The sequence below is a fragment of the Lepidochelys kempii genome, chromosome 7 (assembly GCF_965140265.1).
Source record: "Lepidochelys kempii isolate rLepKem1 chromosome 7, rLepKem1.hap2, whole genome shotgun sequence".
NCBI classification, from domain to species: Eukaryota; Metazoa; Chordata; order Testudines; family Cheloniidae; genus Lepidochelys; species Lepidochelys kempii.
The window spans coordinates 100,999,517-101,017,300 of NC_133262.1; the positions used below are offsets into that span (position 1 = coordinate 100,999,517).

The 17,784-nt window shown below is 44.6% G+C and overlaps 1 protein-coding gene across 8 annotated transcripts in view; it reads right to left on the reverse strand.

Annotated features, from left to right (window-relative positions):
* The window catches only part of MGMT (O-6-methylguanine-DNA methyltransferase), a 369,913-nt gene that overhangs the window by 309,038 nt on the left and 43,091 nt on the right, over positions 1–17,784 (reverse strand). The window contains exon 3 of one of the 8 annotated variants that reach the window (XM_073354042.1): positions 9,757–9,848. The exons of the other annotated variants lie outside the window; for them this stretch is intronic. Coding sequence (XP_073210143.1) covers positions 9,757–9,792 — 36 coding nt within the window. The 5' untranslated portion in view covers positions 9,793–9,848. The remainder of the gene's footprint in view (positions 1–9,756; positions 9,849–17,784) is intronic. 8 annotated transcript variants of the gene reach the window in all.

The window sequence follows — 17,784 nt, forward strand, 5'->3', positions numbered from 1 at the left end:
TAACCTGGTGGCTGAACTTTGTGACTTTGTGCTTACCCGTAACTGTTTTACATTTGGGGACAATGTATACCTTCAGATCAGCGGCACTGCTATGGGTACCCGCATGGCCCCACAGTATGCCAACATTTTTATGGCTGATGTAGAACAACGCTTCCTCAGCTCTCGCCCCCTAAAGCCCCTACTCTACTTGCACTATATTGATGACATCTTCATCATCTGGACCCATGGAAAAGAAGCCCTTGAGGAATTCCACCATGATTTCAATAACTTCCATCCCACCATCAACCTCAGCCTGGTCCAGTCCACACAAGACATCCACTTCCTGGACACTACAGTGCTAATAAACAATAGTCACATAAACACCACCCTATACCGGAAACCTACTGACTGCTATTCCTACCTACATGCCTCCAGCTTTCACCCTGACCACACCACACGATCCATCATCTACAGCCAAGCTCTGTGATACAACCGCATTTGCTCCAACCCCTCAGACAGAGACAAACACCTACAAGATCTCTGTCAAGCTTTCTTACAACTACAATACCCACCTGCGGAAGTGAAGAAACAGATTGATAGAGCCAGAAGAGTTCCCAGAAGTCACCTACTACAGGACAGGCCTAACAAAGAAAATAACAGAACGCCACTAGCCGTCACCTTCAGCCCCCAACTAAAACCCCTCCAACGCATTATTAAGGATCTACAACCTATCCTAAAGGATGACCCAACACTCTCACAAATCTTGGGAGACAGGCCAGTCCTTGCCTACAGACAGCCCCGCAACCTGAAGCAAATACTCACCAACAACCACATACCACACAACAGAACCACTAACCCAGGAACTTATCCTTGCAACAAAGCCCGTTGCCAACTGTGCCCACATATCTATTCAGGGGATACCATCACAGGGCCTAATAACATCAGCCACACTATCAGAGGCTCGTTCACCTGCACATCCACCAATGTGATATATGCCATCATGTGCCAGCAATGCCCCTCTACCATGTACATTGGTCAAACTGGACAGTCTCTACGTCAAAGAATAAATGGACACAAATCAGATGTCAAGAATTATAACATTCATAAACCAGTCGGAGAACACGTCAATCTCTCTGGTCACGCAATCACAGACATGAAGGTAGCTATCTTAAAACAAAAAAACTTCAAATCCAGACTCCAGAGAGAAACTGCTGAATTGGAATTCATTTGCAAATTGGATACTATTAATTTAGGCTTAAATAGAGACTGGGAGTGGCTAAGTCATTATGCAAGGTAGCCTATTTCCCCTAGTTTTTTTCCTATTCCCCCCCCCCCCGACGTTCTGGTTAAACTTGGATTTAAACTTGGAGAGTGGTCAGTTTGGATGAGCTATTGCCAGCAGGAGAGTGAGTTTGTGTGTGTGTGTGTGTCCCCCTTGGAAAAAAAAAGGGGGGGGTGAGAAAGCCTGGATTTGTGCTGGACATGGCCCACCTTGATTACTATGCACATTGTAGGGAGAGTGGTCACTTTGGATGAGCTATTACCAGCAGGAGAGTGAGTTTGTGTGTGTATGGGGGTGGGGGTGAGAGAACCTGGATTTGTGCAGGAAATGGCCCACCTTGATTATCATGCATATTGTGAAGAGTGTTGTCACTTTGGATGGGCTACTACCAGCAGGAGAGTGAGTTTGTGTGTGGGGGGGTGGAGGGTGAGAAAACCTGGATTTGTGCTGGAAATGGCCCAACTTGATGATCACTTTAGATAAGCTATTACCAGCAGGACAGTGGGGTGGGAGGAGGTATTGTTTCATGATCTCTGTGTGTATATAATGTCTGCTAGAGTTTCCACAGGATGCATCTGATGAAGTGAGCTGTAGCTCACGAAAGCTCATGCTCAAATAAATTGGTTAGTCTCTAAGGTGCCACAAGTACTCCTTTTCTTTTTGCGAATACAGACTAACATGGCTGTTACTCTGAAACCTGTCATTATAAAGGATTTATGTTGTGGATGTTAGACTTCTGTTTATAAACTTACTTGCTTTTCTATTAACTTGTTTCCTTCAAACTGAAAGAGATCTCTTTGATAATCTGTGAACTGCACTCTGTTTAACAATTGTGCTCCAGGTTGTTTCTCCTTTTATTTAGTTTGATTGTAATCCAATTAGCATTTTTATAACTCAGTTTTGCTGTTCATTTGACATTTTTTCCCGTAGGTCATCTTTTCCTACAAATAGAGGATAGGCTTGAAATTATTCACGTGGAGAGTTTCTCAAAACAAAATTATTATTCTTTGTCAAAAAGGAATATTGGGGTATAAACCGTGTATGATTCTTCATTCCCATTTGGTGGAATGGCAATATTCAGGTGCATATTATGTAAAACAACTTAACTTAATATTTATTTGTATACTATGAAATTAAAGTATTTTCTATTATTTTTCTTAATTGCTGTATGTCAGGGGTGTCCAACCTGTGGCTCCGGAGCCACATGCGGCTCTTCAGAAGTTAATATGCGGCTTGTGGTATAGGCACAGACTCCAGGGCTGGAGCCACAGGCGCCAACTTTCCGGTGTACCAGTGGGTACTCACTGCTCAAAGCGTGGCTCTACCACAGGCCCTGCCCCGACTCCATCCCTTCCGGCCCCCTCCCCTGAGCCTGCTATGCCCTGACTCCTCCCCCTCCGAGCCTCTTGCACGCCACGAAACAGCTGATCAGGAGGTATCGATCGGGGATCTGCCAGTGGGCGGGAGGTGCTGGAAGTGCGGGGGGGGGGGGGGAAGCTGATTGGGGGCTGCTGACATATTACTGTGGCTCTTTGGCAATGTACATTGGTAAACTTTGGCTCCTTCTCAGGCTCAGGCTGGCCACCCCTACTGTATGTCTTTTTAAAAAAAAAACAAAAAAAACCCCTACAACATAAAAGGATTATGAATAATGTTATGGCTAGACCAAAATGACAAGATAAACTGGTGATTAACTTTTGTAGGGAAAAACATATTTGCCATCAAAAGCTTTTCCCCATTTGTATACAGGGCAAAGTATAGTTTGCAACAGGAACTCATTAACCCAAGCCATTACTCATTAACCCAAGCCACAGATGTAAATCTGTGAAGACTTCATAATAGCTTCTCAGATGACACTTCTCTTAGAACACATTAGAGTGTTTGTTAAGATTCAGTGGAATTTCAGTACTCTCTTTCAGGAAGACTCATGTAATTAGAACAGCTTCTCACTATATTCATTCTTCTCGCTATTCAGTGAATCTGAACAATGTATCCAACATACATACATACATTTGAATGTATCCAACATACATTCAAATTTTGGGAGAAGTTAGGCTCCAGGAAAAAAAAAAGTGACTTGAAATGTGTATCTATACAGTGCCAGACTGATACTATGTGAATCTCTCTCTCCCCTTCTCTTTTTCCCACTCCATCTCCTGCTCCACTGGCTGGGCACCAAAAGAGGGGGCACTGAGAACAGATGAGCAACTAGAAGGAGTCACTGCAGGAGAAGCTTTGCTTAATTCCTGCTTTTCTGATGGATGCATAAGAAAAACTTACACTGGAGCTGAAATAAACAACAGGAGATCTCACAGAAAATCCCATGCATGTTATTTTGAAATCTGTAAATAAAAAAGGACAGAAACAATAGAGTTTCAGGCACCACAAAGGCACTTTCCAGGCCTCACCAGTGCAGTCACGTGCTAAAGTTTGAGGAAGCCTGCTCTACAGCACTCAGCTGGAACACTCTTACAACAAAAAGAACAAAATACTATAAATTACAAAACATCTAAGCAGGATTTAGAGCTGTATCTAAATTCTGAGTGCCTACATACGTATTCCCACAGAGCATTTTTCATGAACAGGTGCTTCCCCCTCCCCTTTCCTGATAGAAGAGAAGATCCAACAGAGAGAACTTGAGAACAGGGATAATTGTGTTAATAAAAGCATGAACTGTATTTGGAGATGAGCAATAGTTTGAGTCCTGTCTAGAACGTACATCAGCTGATGGTGCTGGCAATACTAACTGAGTAGTATTTCATAAGGAACACCTTGTACACGAACTAGCCACATCCAAAGCCATGCCCAAACCCTACACTATTTGTTGGTGGCACAAAAAAGGAGATTACAGTAATTGTGTAGGTGCTAAATCGGACCCCATCCTCTTTGTCCAGTGATTTAGGTGTCCATTCATTTCTACCTGAACAACATTCAACTACTTCAATTCCAATAACACAAGTAACATACCATATTGTGGCAAGTACTGCTGTGCTACAAAAAAGTAGATTTTTCAAATCAGAACTTCATATAATCCACAGTAATACTTTAAAAAATTTCCACTACTAGCAATAAATATGAAAAACAAAATTGAGTGTGTGTCAAACTATTACTTTAAGGTTACCTAAACACTCAATTTAAAAAAATCCTAACATTGGAGATTAAGATTTCTGACTACAGAAGGTATTTGGCTACTGAAATTTACTCATTTCCCTCCACTACAAATAAAATTTGCCTAACACTATACTTTTTCCCAGTTCCTATGTTAAATCTGTGATGAGAATGAATGAAAAGCCCCTTAAAAGTGCAAACCTAATAAATCTAAATAAACTGTCTTCTGTCTGTATTCTGGCTTAGGTTGATGTAAATGAATCATTTGAAGAATTTTGATTAGGTAACATATGAACTCCACCTTCACTCTCCACTATAATACTGACAAATCTGCTGTGTCAAAATCTCTCATAATTTTAAACTTTATTAGCTAGAAAAAAATTGTTCTTTAGCAAAGAAATCCTGTACAGCAAGACTCTAGAGTCCAGCTACCCAAACAAAAATGTAAGCACAGTATGTGTATATTCATATCTCATTAGACTGTTAAATGCGACATATAAAATTGGAGTACCATTGTTAGCCAACAGAATTAAGTCCTCTTTGTCACTAATAACAAATGAGTATCAAAAGGTTTTCATTGTGGAAGATTTATCGGTGAGAATATTAGGATGATTTATGACTTCATGTTCTATACAGAAGAGCCTCATTTTCCAGGCATGCTACTGTGACTTTGAAAAAGCATGTGCCCCAGTGGCATCATGCGCCTTTCAAAGGCCAAAGTTCTCTAAATTACATACCAACTCAGAGATACTATCACTAAAAATGTAGATGTGGTATTGAAATTATTAACCAGAGTTCACATGCTAAGGCATCAAACACAACAAGTTTTGTGCGCTAAATTAGGTGTCAAACTGAAACACTAGTATTGGCTTACACACAAAAATCTCCACCTTTTACTCTTTCCACAATAATTCAGTCTAAAAACCTAGCTGTAGCCAAGATTTCCAGTTCTAAAATGTACTTTCAACTTGATTAAATACTGGCAGTATTTAATTTAGCATTTATAATCCTCGATGTTACAGTAAATATTTCAAAATTATACATGTTATAATTGACTGTTCCTTCAGAAAATGAAGTTCAATTTCAGGTCAGTGACGAACTGTGTGAAGCATGGGAAGGAGCAAAAAGTAAAAATAAGTGAGCAGAAAAATCCCTGGGATCAACAGGGTTCAAAATAGTGTGGTCCAGTGCTTCCATGCTTCCCCAAATCTCTCCCCAGAGCTATGCATTTGCCAAAAATTCAACAGTGAATCTCATGAAATTTCCTGGGATCTAAATATTATAACCCTGAATTACTTTTACTGAATCTGTGAAAAGTGAAAAAGAATGCTAGGTTTACCCCTCATAACTTCTCTACACTCTTTTCTTATGAAGCCTGGAGTCCTGGCCTTGTGTACAAGGGGCAATCTGAAAACCTTTTGGACCCTGAGTTTTCACTAGGAAACTAGGCTGCTCTATTTCCATGACTTTCACGACAGTTGCACACAGCGCCAATGAATCCACGTAGCGGTGTCCTCTCCCTATTCCCTTCCCTGGGCAATACAGCTCTTTCAGGAACAATACTGCCTTTGGCTCCCTTGGCCCATGTCTATGTCATACCTCCCCTTTGTTCCAGCATTAGCTGTTGTGCAAGTTCCCTATTGGAACATCAGACAGAGTAGAAAAGGATGACATGCAGAATGCACTACCCTCCAAACCCACTAAACCTACTTCAAACCCGTTCAGCCCTAACTGCACTGTATGCCTGGGAAGGAATCGTCTGATGCTTGAGTGATAACAGACGAAGATTTTGTAGAGTCAGTGCTACCTTTTAGACTGTACCCTCTTTGGGAAATGTTTTATGATTGTACAGTGCCTAGAACAATAGGCACGGTCATAATGGGACAATAGGACACCAACCTGTTGTAGTTTCTAGGCACTACTATAATATTACACAACAATAAAACCACCTCTGAGCCACAACCCCCAATCCAGTTCTTTCTGGTTTTATCCCCTTTGTCCCCTTTAGGTAAGGATGATAACTCTATTTGAAATATTTCAGTAACATAACACCTAAAAGTACTTTTACTAAGCAACTTGCTACACATTCTTATATTTCTTCTGCATATGCTCCCACCCCTCACTACCTATGTTAAAGACATGGCTGCAGAACATTATAATCCACAAATAAAACAATAAATTTAGTATCTCAGCATAAATAAGTGGAGTTTCCACCGTCCTATGAACAAAATCAACATACAAATATATTTAGCCCAAACTTACTCTCTTCCTGGGATTTGACTTTTATTGATAACTCACACAAAAACAAAACTTTAGCCTGGGTTGTCTGAAAAACCAAAGCATTAGCCACTCCTTCTAAATTCCTCCTGAAAATTCACCTCTTCTCTAATCACAGACTCATAGAATATCAGGGTTGGAAGGGACCTCAGGAGATCATCTAGTCCAACCCCCTGCTCAAAGCAGGGCCAATCCCCAATTTTTGCCCCAGATCCCTAAATGGACCCTCAAGGATTGAAACTCACAACCTTGGGTTTAGCTGGCCAATGCTCAAACCACTGAGCTATCCCTCCCCCTCAAATGCCTACAGTAAACAGCAACTTGATAATGGCCAGGCATGCAGTGAATTGTGATTAGAACTCCTGACTGGTTAAGAATTGTGCATATCCTATTATTTTTGTTACCCTATCTCCCTTACCCCCCAATTCTTCCCTGTCCGTTATCTCATCCACCATTTTGTCATTTAGACTGTACACTCATTGGGCCAGGGGATATATTTTAAATATTTATATAGCAGAATGAGGCTCTGGCTTGTTTGGCCTCTGGGTGTTACCACAATAAAAAGGTTTAACAATAATTCTCTTCCCAAAACTGACTGCCTTAACTACACAGTAGGATTCTTGAGGGCTTTCCTAAACTTCACGTCCCTCTGCCCAGTGAGAAACTCTTTACTTCCTAATATCCAGCTTGCGTTACACAGCCACTTTCTACAAAAAATCCCCTTCAGGGAACCAACACTTGTCTAAAAGCTGTGTCAACTAAGAAACCCTGCCAACCACAATCTAACATACCTTTCCCCTCAAAAAGCTCACGGATATCAGTGTCTATCACTGTGCAGCAAACCCTGGACCCAATTCCTAAAGTTCTACGCTGCTGCCAAAAGACCCAGTCTCCTCACTATCTGAAGTAACTCTTGTGCCTTACATGGGGACTATGAGTACTCCATGAAATCTAGGAGTTACAACACTGTAACACCCGCCACTCCCAAAGGTAGTAACAAAGAAATCCTCCACTCAGTCAACTCATCTGACTCTATCACCCTTGTCAACATGCTTGTTGACACCCTCAAAGAACTCTAATAGACTGGTGAGGCATGATTTCCCTTCACAAAATCCAAACAGAAGCATACACAGAAATACATAACAGAGCTAGTGGCTTTTCTTGTACACTTCCATGACTCAGAACTTCCTGCAAAGGTTCCCTTGTTGTCAAGCCCCTTTAGTTTCCTCTATGAAAACTCCACTGTCTACCAAACTGTTCCTGTGAATTAGGATGCAACCAGGGCAGTCTCCCTGATGGTAACACCTCCAAGTATTCCTTTGTTTGCTGCAAAATTTCTGCACACAGCTTATAGATGGCTGATCTGGCACTGGAGGACTTTGTATATTTTTATCCATTATGCCCACTAGCTACCCCATTGCCTGGATCTCTGGCTTGAGTTAATGAGTTACCTACATTAGCCACATACCCCTATCTGAACTCTTGAGAGAAAGAAACCATTTGAAACTTTTCCTGGTACTTCTCTCAAATATCTCCAATCAGTCAAAAATACCAATGCTCTCAGCCTCATAACCTGCAGCATCCAGGCCATAATAAGTCATTTGTTTTTATAGTCAAAAAGAGGGTCCAAATGAATGAACCAAACTGGGCTGGAAAAAACTTGAACTGAGTGGGTAAGCCTCTTCCTCATCACCAGAACCCTAGCTTGACAGGAAAGGGCAAGGACATGCTCCCACATTCATGAGTCTCTGAAACAGTTGCTCCATGGTAGCATTCTCTGAAGTGCTTCCAGTTCCATGTGCAGGGCCAGCAAGACAGGCATAACTGCAGAGTATCAATGTGTGGATGAAACCATGGTGTATGGAGGAGGGTTTTAAGTTTATTAGGCATCAGGGAACCTTTGGAGAAAGGAGAAGCTTATACAGGAAGGATGGGCTCCATCTAAACCAAAAAGGAACCACATTACTGAAACAAAAAATTGAAAAGTTTTTTTGAGGATTTTTTAAAACTAACAGCTGTAGAAAATCCAACAGGTATGGAAGAGCACATGGTTTGGGCAAAGACGTAGGGATGAAATTATTAATGGGGGAACGCTATGTCCTAATAAAGAGGATAGAAAGGAAGTTGGTGAAGTACAAGTAGGAGCCAGTGAGGAACAGTCACATGTAAAAGAGTTCAATTTAAATACAAAGGCAAGCAACTATTATTAATTTACAAAATGTACAAGTGCATATATACAAATCCTAGAAGTTTACATAATAAGGTGGGTGAACTAGAGTGACAGACATTAAATGAGGATATTGACATTAGGATAATAGGATATAGGATAGGATATTAGGATAAAAGAGGATTGACATTAGGATAATAGGCATCATGGAAACTTGGTGGAATGAGGATAATCAACAGGGCATAGTAATAGCAGGGTACAAGACAATAGACTTGACCGAGTAGGCTGCGCTGGAGGAGTGGAACTATAAATACAAATTTTAAAGGAATCAAATTGTACTATAGAATCTCTATAGCTAGAAATTTTGTGTTTGAATAATAAGAGCATAGCAGTAGGAATCTATTACTAACCACCTGCCTGGGATGGTGACAGTGACTGTGAAATGCTCAGGGAGATTAGAGAAGCTACAAAGGCAGAAAACGCAATAATAATGGGGGATTTCAACTATCCTCATACTGACTTGGTATATGTCACCTCACGACAGGATGCAGAGATAATAAGTCACCGGAAAGAGGTGGCAATCACCCAAGAGTTCTGAAGGAACTCAAATATGAAATTGCAGAACTACTGTGGTATGTAACCTATTGTTTAAATTAGCCTTGGCACCAGATAACTAGAGGATAGCTAATGTAACCCAATTTTTAAAAAAGATTCCAGAGGCGATCCTGGCAACTATGGCTGGTAAGCCTAACTTCACTAACAGGCAAACTGGTTGAAACTATAGTAAAGAACAGATTTAACTAACATATAGATAAACATGATATGTTGGGGGAAGAGTCAACACAGCTTTTGTAAAGGGAAATCACGCCTCATCAATCTATTAGAATTCTTTGAGGGCGTCAACAACCAAGCAGACATGAGTGAACTAGTCTATATAGTGTACCTGGACTTTCAGAAAGCCTTTAACAAGGACCCTCATCAAAGACTCTTAAGCAGTCACGGGATAAGAGGGAAGCTGCTCTCATGGATTAGTAACTGGTTAAAAGACAGGAAACAAAGGATAGGAATACATGGTCAGTTTTCAAAATGGAGAGAGGTAAATAGAGGAACCCCCCAAGGATCTGTGTTAGGACCATTCAACACATTCATAAATGATCCAGAAAAGGGAGGTAAAACATTGAGGTGGCAAAGTCTGCAGACAAAAAACGGTTACTTACCTTCTCGTAACTGTTCACGTCCATTCCACATTAGGTGTGCGCACGCCGTGTGCACAAGAGTCGGAAACTTTTTCCCTTAGTGGCTCCCGTCGGGCCGGCGGGCCCCCCGAGTGGCGCCACTGTGTCCCGCATATATACCCCTGCCAGCCCGACCCCCTCCTGTTCCTTCTTGCCGGCGACTCCGACAGATGGGTAGGAGGGTGGGTGGTGGAATGGACGTGAACACCACATCTCGAAGAACAACAGTTATGAGAAAGTAAGTAACCGTTTTTTCTTCTTTGAGTGCTTGTTCACGTCCATTCCATATTAGGTGAATTACAAGCTTACCTCTGGAGGAGGGTAGGAGTCACGGAACAACTGCTCGGAGGACTGCTCTGCCAACTGCCGCATCTTCTCTGGCCTGCTGGTTGACCGCATAGTGGATCGTGAAGGGGTGCACCGAGGACTAGGTGGCTGCTCTGCAGATCTCCTGGATCGGGACCTGTGCCAGGAATGCTGTGGGAGTTGCCTGCGCCCTGGTCGAGTGGGCCGTGACCGCTGGGGCTGGAACACCTGAGAGCTCATAGCATGCCCGGATGCAGCTTGTAATCCGAGACTAAATCCACTGACCCAAAGGCCTTTTAACACTGGAAGGCCTTTTAACCTCTCGGCCACAGCCACAAACAGCTGCGCAGATTTGTGAAAGGGCTTGGTATGCTCCAAATAGAACGCTAGCGCTCAATGCACATCCAAGGTGTGCAAGCTGCAGTGACTCAGGTCCATACAGGGTTTCGGAAAGAACACCGGCAGACAAAATGTCCTGGCCCAGACGGAATTGGGACACCACCTTAGGGAGGAACTTGGGGTGCGGCCGGAGCTGCACCTTGTCCTTGTGAAATACTGTGTATGGTGGCTCAGAGGTGAGGTCCCTCAGTTCGGACACCCTTCTGGCCCAGGTAATGGCAACTAGAAACTCCACCTTCCAGGAAAGGTGGAGGAAGAACAGGTAGCGAGGGGCTCGAAAGGGGATCCCATGAGTTTAGAAAGGACCAGGTTAAGGTTCCATGGAGGGACTGGTGGGCGGGAGTATGGGAACACCCTCTCCAACCCTTTAAGGAACTGCCCCACCATTGGGTGGAAAAACACCGAGCCCCCCGAGAACCCCGGATTGAAGGCAGAGATGGCCGCCAGGTGCACTCTGAGTGAGGACAGGGCTAGCCCTTGCTGCTTGTGGTGCAGGAGGTACTCCAGAACGGCCTGCACTGGGGCCTGGCCCGGCCACACCTGTCGGGGTTCACACAAACACGAGAACCTTTTCCACTTGGCCATATAGCCCTGGTAGAGGGCTTTCTACTGCCAAGCAGAATCTGCTACACAGGAAGGGAGCACTGGCTCTCCAGGGCGTTTAGCCACAGAGCCTCCACGCAGTCAGGTACAGTGACTGCAGGTCAGGGTGGAGAAGCCGCCCACCGTCCTGCGTAATGAGGTCCCGGTGTAGGGGCAGGACTCCTGGGGCGTCCACCAACAGCTCTAGGAGCGATGTGTACAAGTGTTGGCGGGCCCAGGCTGGGGCGATGAGGATCACCGCCGCCCTATCCCTGGAGAGCGGGGGGAAGGCATACATTAAGCCCCCTCTCCACGGGATTGCAAACACATCTGCGAGTGAGCCCAGGCTGCGGCCCTGGAATGAGCAGAAACGTGGGCACTGGGCATTGGCCCTGGTGGCAAACAGATCTACCCGGGGAAACCCTCACCTGCGGAAGAGCGAAAGCACGACATTCACCCTGAGAGTCCACTCATGCATGCGGTATGACCTGCTGAGGGAGTCCGCAGCTCGTTCCTCACCCCCGGGAGATAGGACGCCTCGAGGTGAATTGAGTGGGCTATGCAAAGGTCCCAGAGGCAGAGAGCCTCCCAACAGAGTGGCGAGGAACGAGCCCCGCCCTGCTTGTTTATATAAAACATGGCAGTAGTGTCGTCTGTCAGAACTGTCACGCTGTGACCACTCAGAGTGGCGTGAAAGGTCTGGCAGGCAAGACAAAACGCCCTGAGCTCCTTCACATTGATATGGAGTGACTGCTCTGCCTCGGACCACAACCCCTGCATCATGAGGACCCCCAGGTGAGCCCCCCATCCGTGGTCTGACACGTCCGTCATCAGCGTCAGGTCCGGAAGTGGAGCGGCAAAGGGGATGCCTTCGCAAACCACTGGCTGGGACTGCCACCACAGCAGGGAGTCCAGCACATCCATTGGGGCCGTCACTACCAAGTCTGGGGGTCACTGCCTGGGTGGTACACCCGAGCGAGCCACGCCTGCAGAGTCCTGAGTCTCAGGGGGCCCCTGGCTCAGGCCAGGGAGGGGAGTCCATGGGATGGCACCGGGCTTGGTGCCGGACTCTCCGGTCTAAGCTGGGGGATGCTGGAAGTCTGGCATCGGTGTGGGGACTGGGACCGGGACCGCTGCACCGAGTAACTTGCCCTGGATGGGGCCCCTTGGCGCTCCTGATAGGCCCGGGGGTGCAGAAGGGCCAATGGCCTGGCAGCCACCATTGAGGTTGCCAGCTCCCCTGAGGGTCCCTGCTGTCCGGGTCCCGGTGCGGGTAGCTATAGCAGCCGGAGTTGGCGCCGGACTGCGGCGACGCCAATCGCAAAGGCCATGGCGGAGGCAACAATCTGCGCTGGTGGGAGAATGAGCAACTCCTGGCTGAGTGGGACCCGGAGCGGTACCGGAACCCCCGGGACCAGGACTGGGGCCAGCATTCCCTGGACCGGGACCATCTGCGGGAGACCTCTGGTGCGGGACCGTCTCGACTCCTCCCGGTGCCGGTCTCTGGGCGGTGCGCCCTTCCTGGCGCTTCTTCGTGCTGACCGGCTTCCGGTGCCGCAACCTCCTTCTGGGCCGCTGGCAAGTGCGAGTCTGCGGAGTCGGAGCTTGACAGGGACCAACTCTGGGAGTGGTGCTGAGACGGTATCTTTGAGCAGCACACCATTGCTGGCTTACCCCTCGACAGCGCTCGAGGCATGGGTGCTGGAGGGTTGTCCCCATACGGGAGGGGACTCGCTGCCGCCAACTCGATGAGGTCCTTTGTGGCCTCAAAGGTGCCAGGTGTAGAGGGCTCATCCATTACGCCCTCGAGCCCATCGTCCACACTGAGCTCACTTAGGTCTGGGCTCGGTGGGGCTTGTGCTGCTGGGACTGCCTGCGTCAGCGCCGGTACCGCGGCCTTCCCCTTCTTGTCAGTGCTCGGTGCCTTGGGAGGCGCCAGCCTCCTGTGCGGGGAACGACCATGCCTTCCTTTAGGCTGTGCCGGGGGCCGCACCAAGGAGGACGATCAGTGCTGGGGCCTAGCCTGGCACTCTGGGGCTGACAGTTTACGGTGCTTCGCCGGTGCCAGGTCTCCCAATGGCTCTGGGGCACTATGCACCGAGGAAGCCTGAGCCAACATTGGGCACTCCGGGCCCGGCGGCTGCAATGCGGCCTCCATCAACAGTTGCTTTAGGCGAAAGTCTCTTTCTTTCCTTGTCCTTGGCTTGAACGCTTTGCAAATCCTACATCTTTCAGTTTGATGTCTGTCCCCCAGGCAATGTAGACACGAGTAGTGCGGGTCGCTAACTGGCATAGGTTTGCAGCATGTGGCGCAAGCCTTGAAGCCGTGGGCCTGCGGCATGCCCCACAGCCCAGGGCCGGGGCTGGTGGCCTCCAAGCACCTAATCACTTACGTGTTCACAATCTATATGTAAACGAACTGATAACAGCTACTCTAAAGGCTAAGGGACTGCTCTTCTACAAGAGAGAGAGGTTGTTCCAACGCCGCGGACGGTAAGAAGGAACTGGAGGGGGTCGGGCCGGTGGGGGTATGCGGGGTGCAGTGGTGCCACTCGGGGGGCCCACCGGGAGCTGCTAAGGGAAAAAGTTTCCGACGCTCATGCACGCGCACACCTAATGTAGAACGGACGTGAACAAGCACTCGAAGAATACAAAATTACTCAAGATGGTTAAGTCCAATGTTGACTGAGAAGAGCTAAACTGGGTAACAGAGTGACAAAGTGACAGAGGAAATTCAATGAAATGCAAAGTAATGCACACCGAAAAACATTCCCAACTACCTAGACAAAATGATAGGGTCTAAATTAGCTGTTACTACTCAAGAAACAGATTATGGATAGCTCTTTAAAAATATCTGCTCACTGTGTACCAGTAGTCAAAAAAGCTAACAGAATTTTAGGAATCATTAGGAAAAGGATAGATATTAAAACAGAATAGATCATAACACCACTATATAAATCCATGGTATGCCCAGATCCTGAATACTGTGCAGTTCTGGTTGTCCCATTTAAAAAAAAAAGACATTAGAATTGGAAAAAGGTTCAGAGAAAGGCAACAAAAATGATTAAGTGTATGGCACAGCTTCCGTACAAGGAAAGATTAAAACTGACTGGAACTGTTCAGCTCAGAAAAAAATAAATGAATAAGGGGTTGGGAGATATATGATAAAGATCTATAAAATCATGAATGGTGTGGAGAAAGTGAATAGGAAAGTGCTATCTACCCCTTCACATACCACAAGAACTATGGGTTACCTAATTAAATTAATAGGCAGCAGGTTTAAAAACAAACAAAAGGATGCATTTCACACAACCCACAGTTAGTCTGGGGAACTCATTGCCAGGGCTGTTGTGAAGGCCACAAGTATAACTGGGTTCAAGAAAGAATTAGATAAATTCATGGAGGATAAGTTCATCAATGGCTATTAGCCAAGATGGTCAGGGATACAACCCCATGCATCAGGTGTCCCAAAACCACCAGCTGCCAGAAGCTGGGACTGGATGCCTGGGAACAGATCACTTGAAATTGCCTTTTTCTGTTCTTTACCTCTGAAGCATCTGGAACCGGCCACCATTAGAAAACAGGGTACAGAGCTAGATGGACCATTGTTCTGACCTAGTATGACTGTTCTTATATTCTGAAATGTTAGCTGCTGATACTGTTTGACTGTAACATAGGCCTGATGCTATTCCTTGAATTGTTGCAGTTGTTAATATTGGGCTGAAATTTGGGCTTGTTGTTATTCCCCTCCAATTGCAGCAAGGTCTGCTCCAACTGTTTTTCAATGATCACCACCTATTTTAGGAATCTTTCCTTTTTTCCCTTTGTTTAGAGGGTGTCTTAACAGCCGGTACTACATGTGAGTAGATTAAATTCCTATCTTGCTCTGACGTAACAGACACAAAGTAATTAGTCTACGAACCTCTTCTTAAGATTTTGCTTAACTGGTAGCTCAAATTAAAAAAAACCCATAAACCTCAGAGTAAACTTTCTCCCCAAAGTTAGTTATTCCTAGAGTTCCCCCGCAGAAATCTGTTCTGGACTCCAGTTCCCTCAACCCAATGTATCATTTCCATTTTCCTTATCTCCAATATGGAGTTAGTGAGCTGCACCTGTCACAAGTCAGTATAAATCAGGCAACATCTCTCTATTAGGTTCCAACACCTGCTACCATGGTTGGAAAACATTAGAACCCTGCCACCCATAATACATAGTTCTTGATCATGTTTATGCTATTTTTCAATCCCGGGGGTACTGGTGTTTACACCAATGCAGTAGGAAATGCTTCATTCTAGTCGTGATTATTTTAAAAATTCTTGGTTGGAAGGGAATCCCAGTACCACACCATGGAAATGTCTACTTCTCAATCTTCAAAAAAGAAAAAGGATACCTTCTCTAGTAACCAAAACAAATATCAATGGTTCCTCCAGAGAATTCACACTTGGATTTCTCATGCACTCCTGTTCTTATATTGAGCTAGTATCTTTAAACACACAGTGTGTTAAAAAATGTCAGCACCTGTTGCCCCAAAGAGCCTTAAATAAGCACCATAAATATCACCTGAATACATACTGCAGGGATTCTTAGCACAAAAGCTGGATTTCTGGACATATATGTCGAGAAGGACCAATATTGCTTGAGGGCAGCTTTGCTCTGACAGTAGTGATGCTGCAATGCCTCATTCAAGGTGCAATAAACAGCAAACTTTCATTTTTTCTTTCTATATAAAAATATCCTAAAGACACATCACTTCAATACTTTTACTTATTTGCATTACAAAACTAGTATATGAACTATAATCCTCAGAAGTCTCTATTGTTTCTATGACTCCATATAATATTAGTGACTTGCCAAAAAGAAATACTAAAAATTGTGTTGAGTTTTCAAAAAGAGAATCAATAAACACCCAGGGAGCTACTTCTTCATTCTAATTATAAGAAAGAAATATTGGTCCTGAATTCTTAAAATGCTGATTTTTGGAGTGTCGTAGTTTTCCCTAGCCTTCTTTTTATTGATTCTAGTTTTGTATTAAAATTAATTCAATGAAAGTTTGAAATACTGGATTTCAATTTAAGGGGAATATGTTACAGGTATCTGGAATGGTGTAGCAATTTGTTATATGATTTCAATTCTAATGCTACAGTAACTCATTCTGGTCCAGCAAGTTTTATTCCTCTCATCACAATGCTCTGTATTAATCACATCAAATTTCTTTGTGAAGGCAACAGGGATCAGCGACTGTCATAAGAAATAAAAAGTTAGGAAGAGCCTGTTTCCATCATTACAATCTCCACTATAATAAGGTCACAAGGGCAGACAAGAATTGCTGTTTACTATACAAATACCTTTCCTATTTCTAACAAATGTCATAGAGCAGCGCTTCCCAATATGTGAGCCATGGCTCCGAAGGGTTCATTCAGAGGTGTTTTTTTTTTTTTTGGGGGGGGGGGGGGGGACAGGGGAATGAATGGATATGCCCATTTTTTTTTCTAATTAAGAGTATATTAAACTAGGTTTAAAAATCACCTGCATCTTATGTTGTGCTGCTGCTGCCAAGGCTGGGAGCCTCTCTGTGCCCTCCACTCCTGCAGAGGGCATTCAGTGAAGACACTTCCTGCTGTGGCAGGCATTCAGCATGAAGTTTCTTGGCTGAAAGCACTTTGCTGGAGCAGAGGGCAAAGAGATTCCCAGTGCTGGCAGCAGAAGCACCAGTGCTAGCAGATAGCGAAAAATGGGCTGAGGGAGAGACAGGTGTGTCTTATCTTTATAATGGAATGATTTTTACCAAGTGCTAAGCCTACCTGTAATCAGCTTTTGGCTAAAGATGATGATTTTGATAAAGTTGATCAAAAAAGGAAGAAAAGTAGACAATACAATGATAGCTACATCGTGTTTGCATTATCGTCACAATAATACTGCAAAAAGTCCACAGCCACAATGTGTCATTTATTTTCAAGTGTTAGCAAATGAAAGTAGCAGGTCAGGGAAACTACAGAGACTTTTATAAACCAAGCACCTGGAATTTGGAAATAGGAGCCAATATCTTTTCTTCTGAACCAAAAAGAATTAAAGAAGCAAAAAAAGTCATGATTAGTTAAGCAGCTGTTCAAAAAGTCTTATAAGCACCTTTTGTTATGGCCAGCAAACTGCCAGATGCAAACAAGCACACATCACTGGCAAGACTCTACTTCCAGCAGCAATAGACATGTATAGAATTGTGACTGGGTAATAACCAACCATGGCACTGAAAAAAACATTTCTATGTCAAAAAATATAATCTGTAGAGCACTGATGACCTTGCAGAAAACATCCAGGACCAATCGATAAACAAGTCAATATCTTGCACTGTAACTAGATAAATCCACACACATACCCAACATGGCCCAGCTTCTGTGTTATGCGAGATTCGTCAAAGCAAGTACAATAGTTGAAGAACTTTTATTTTGCAA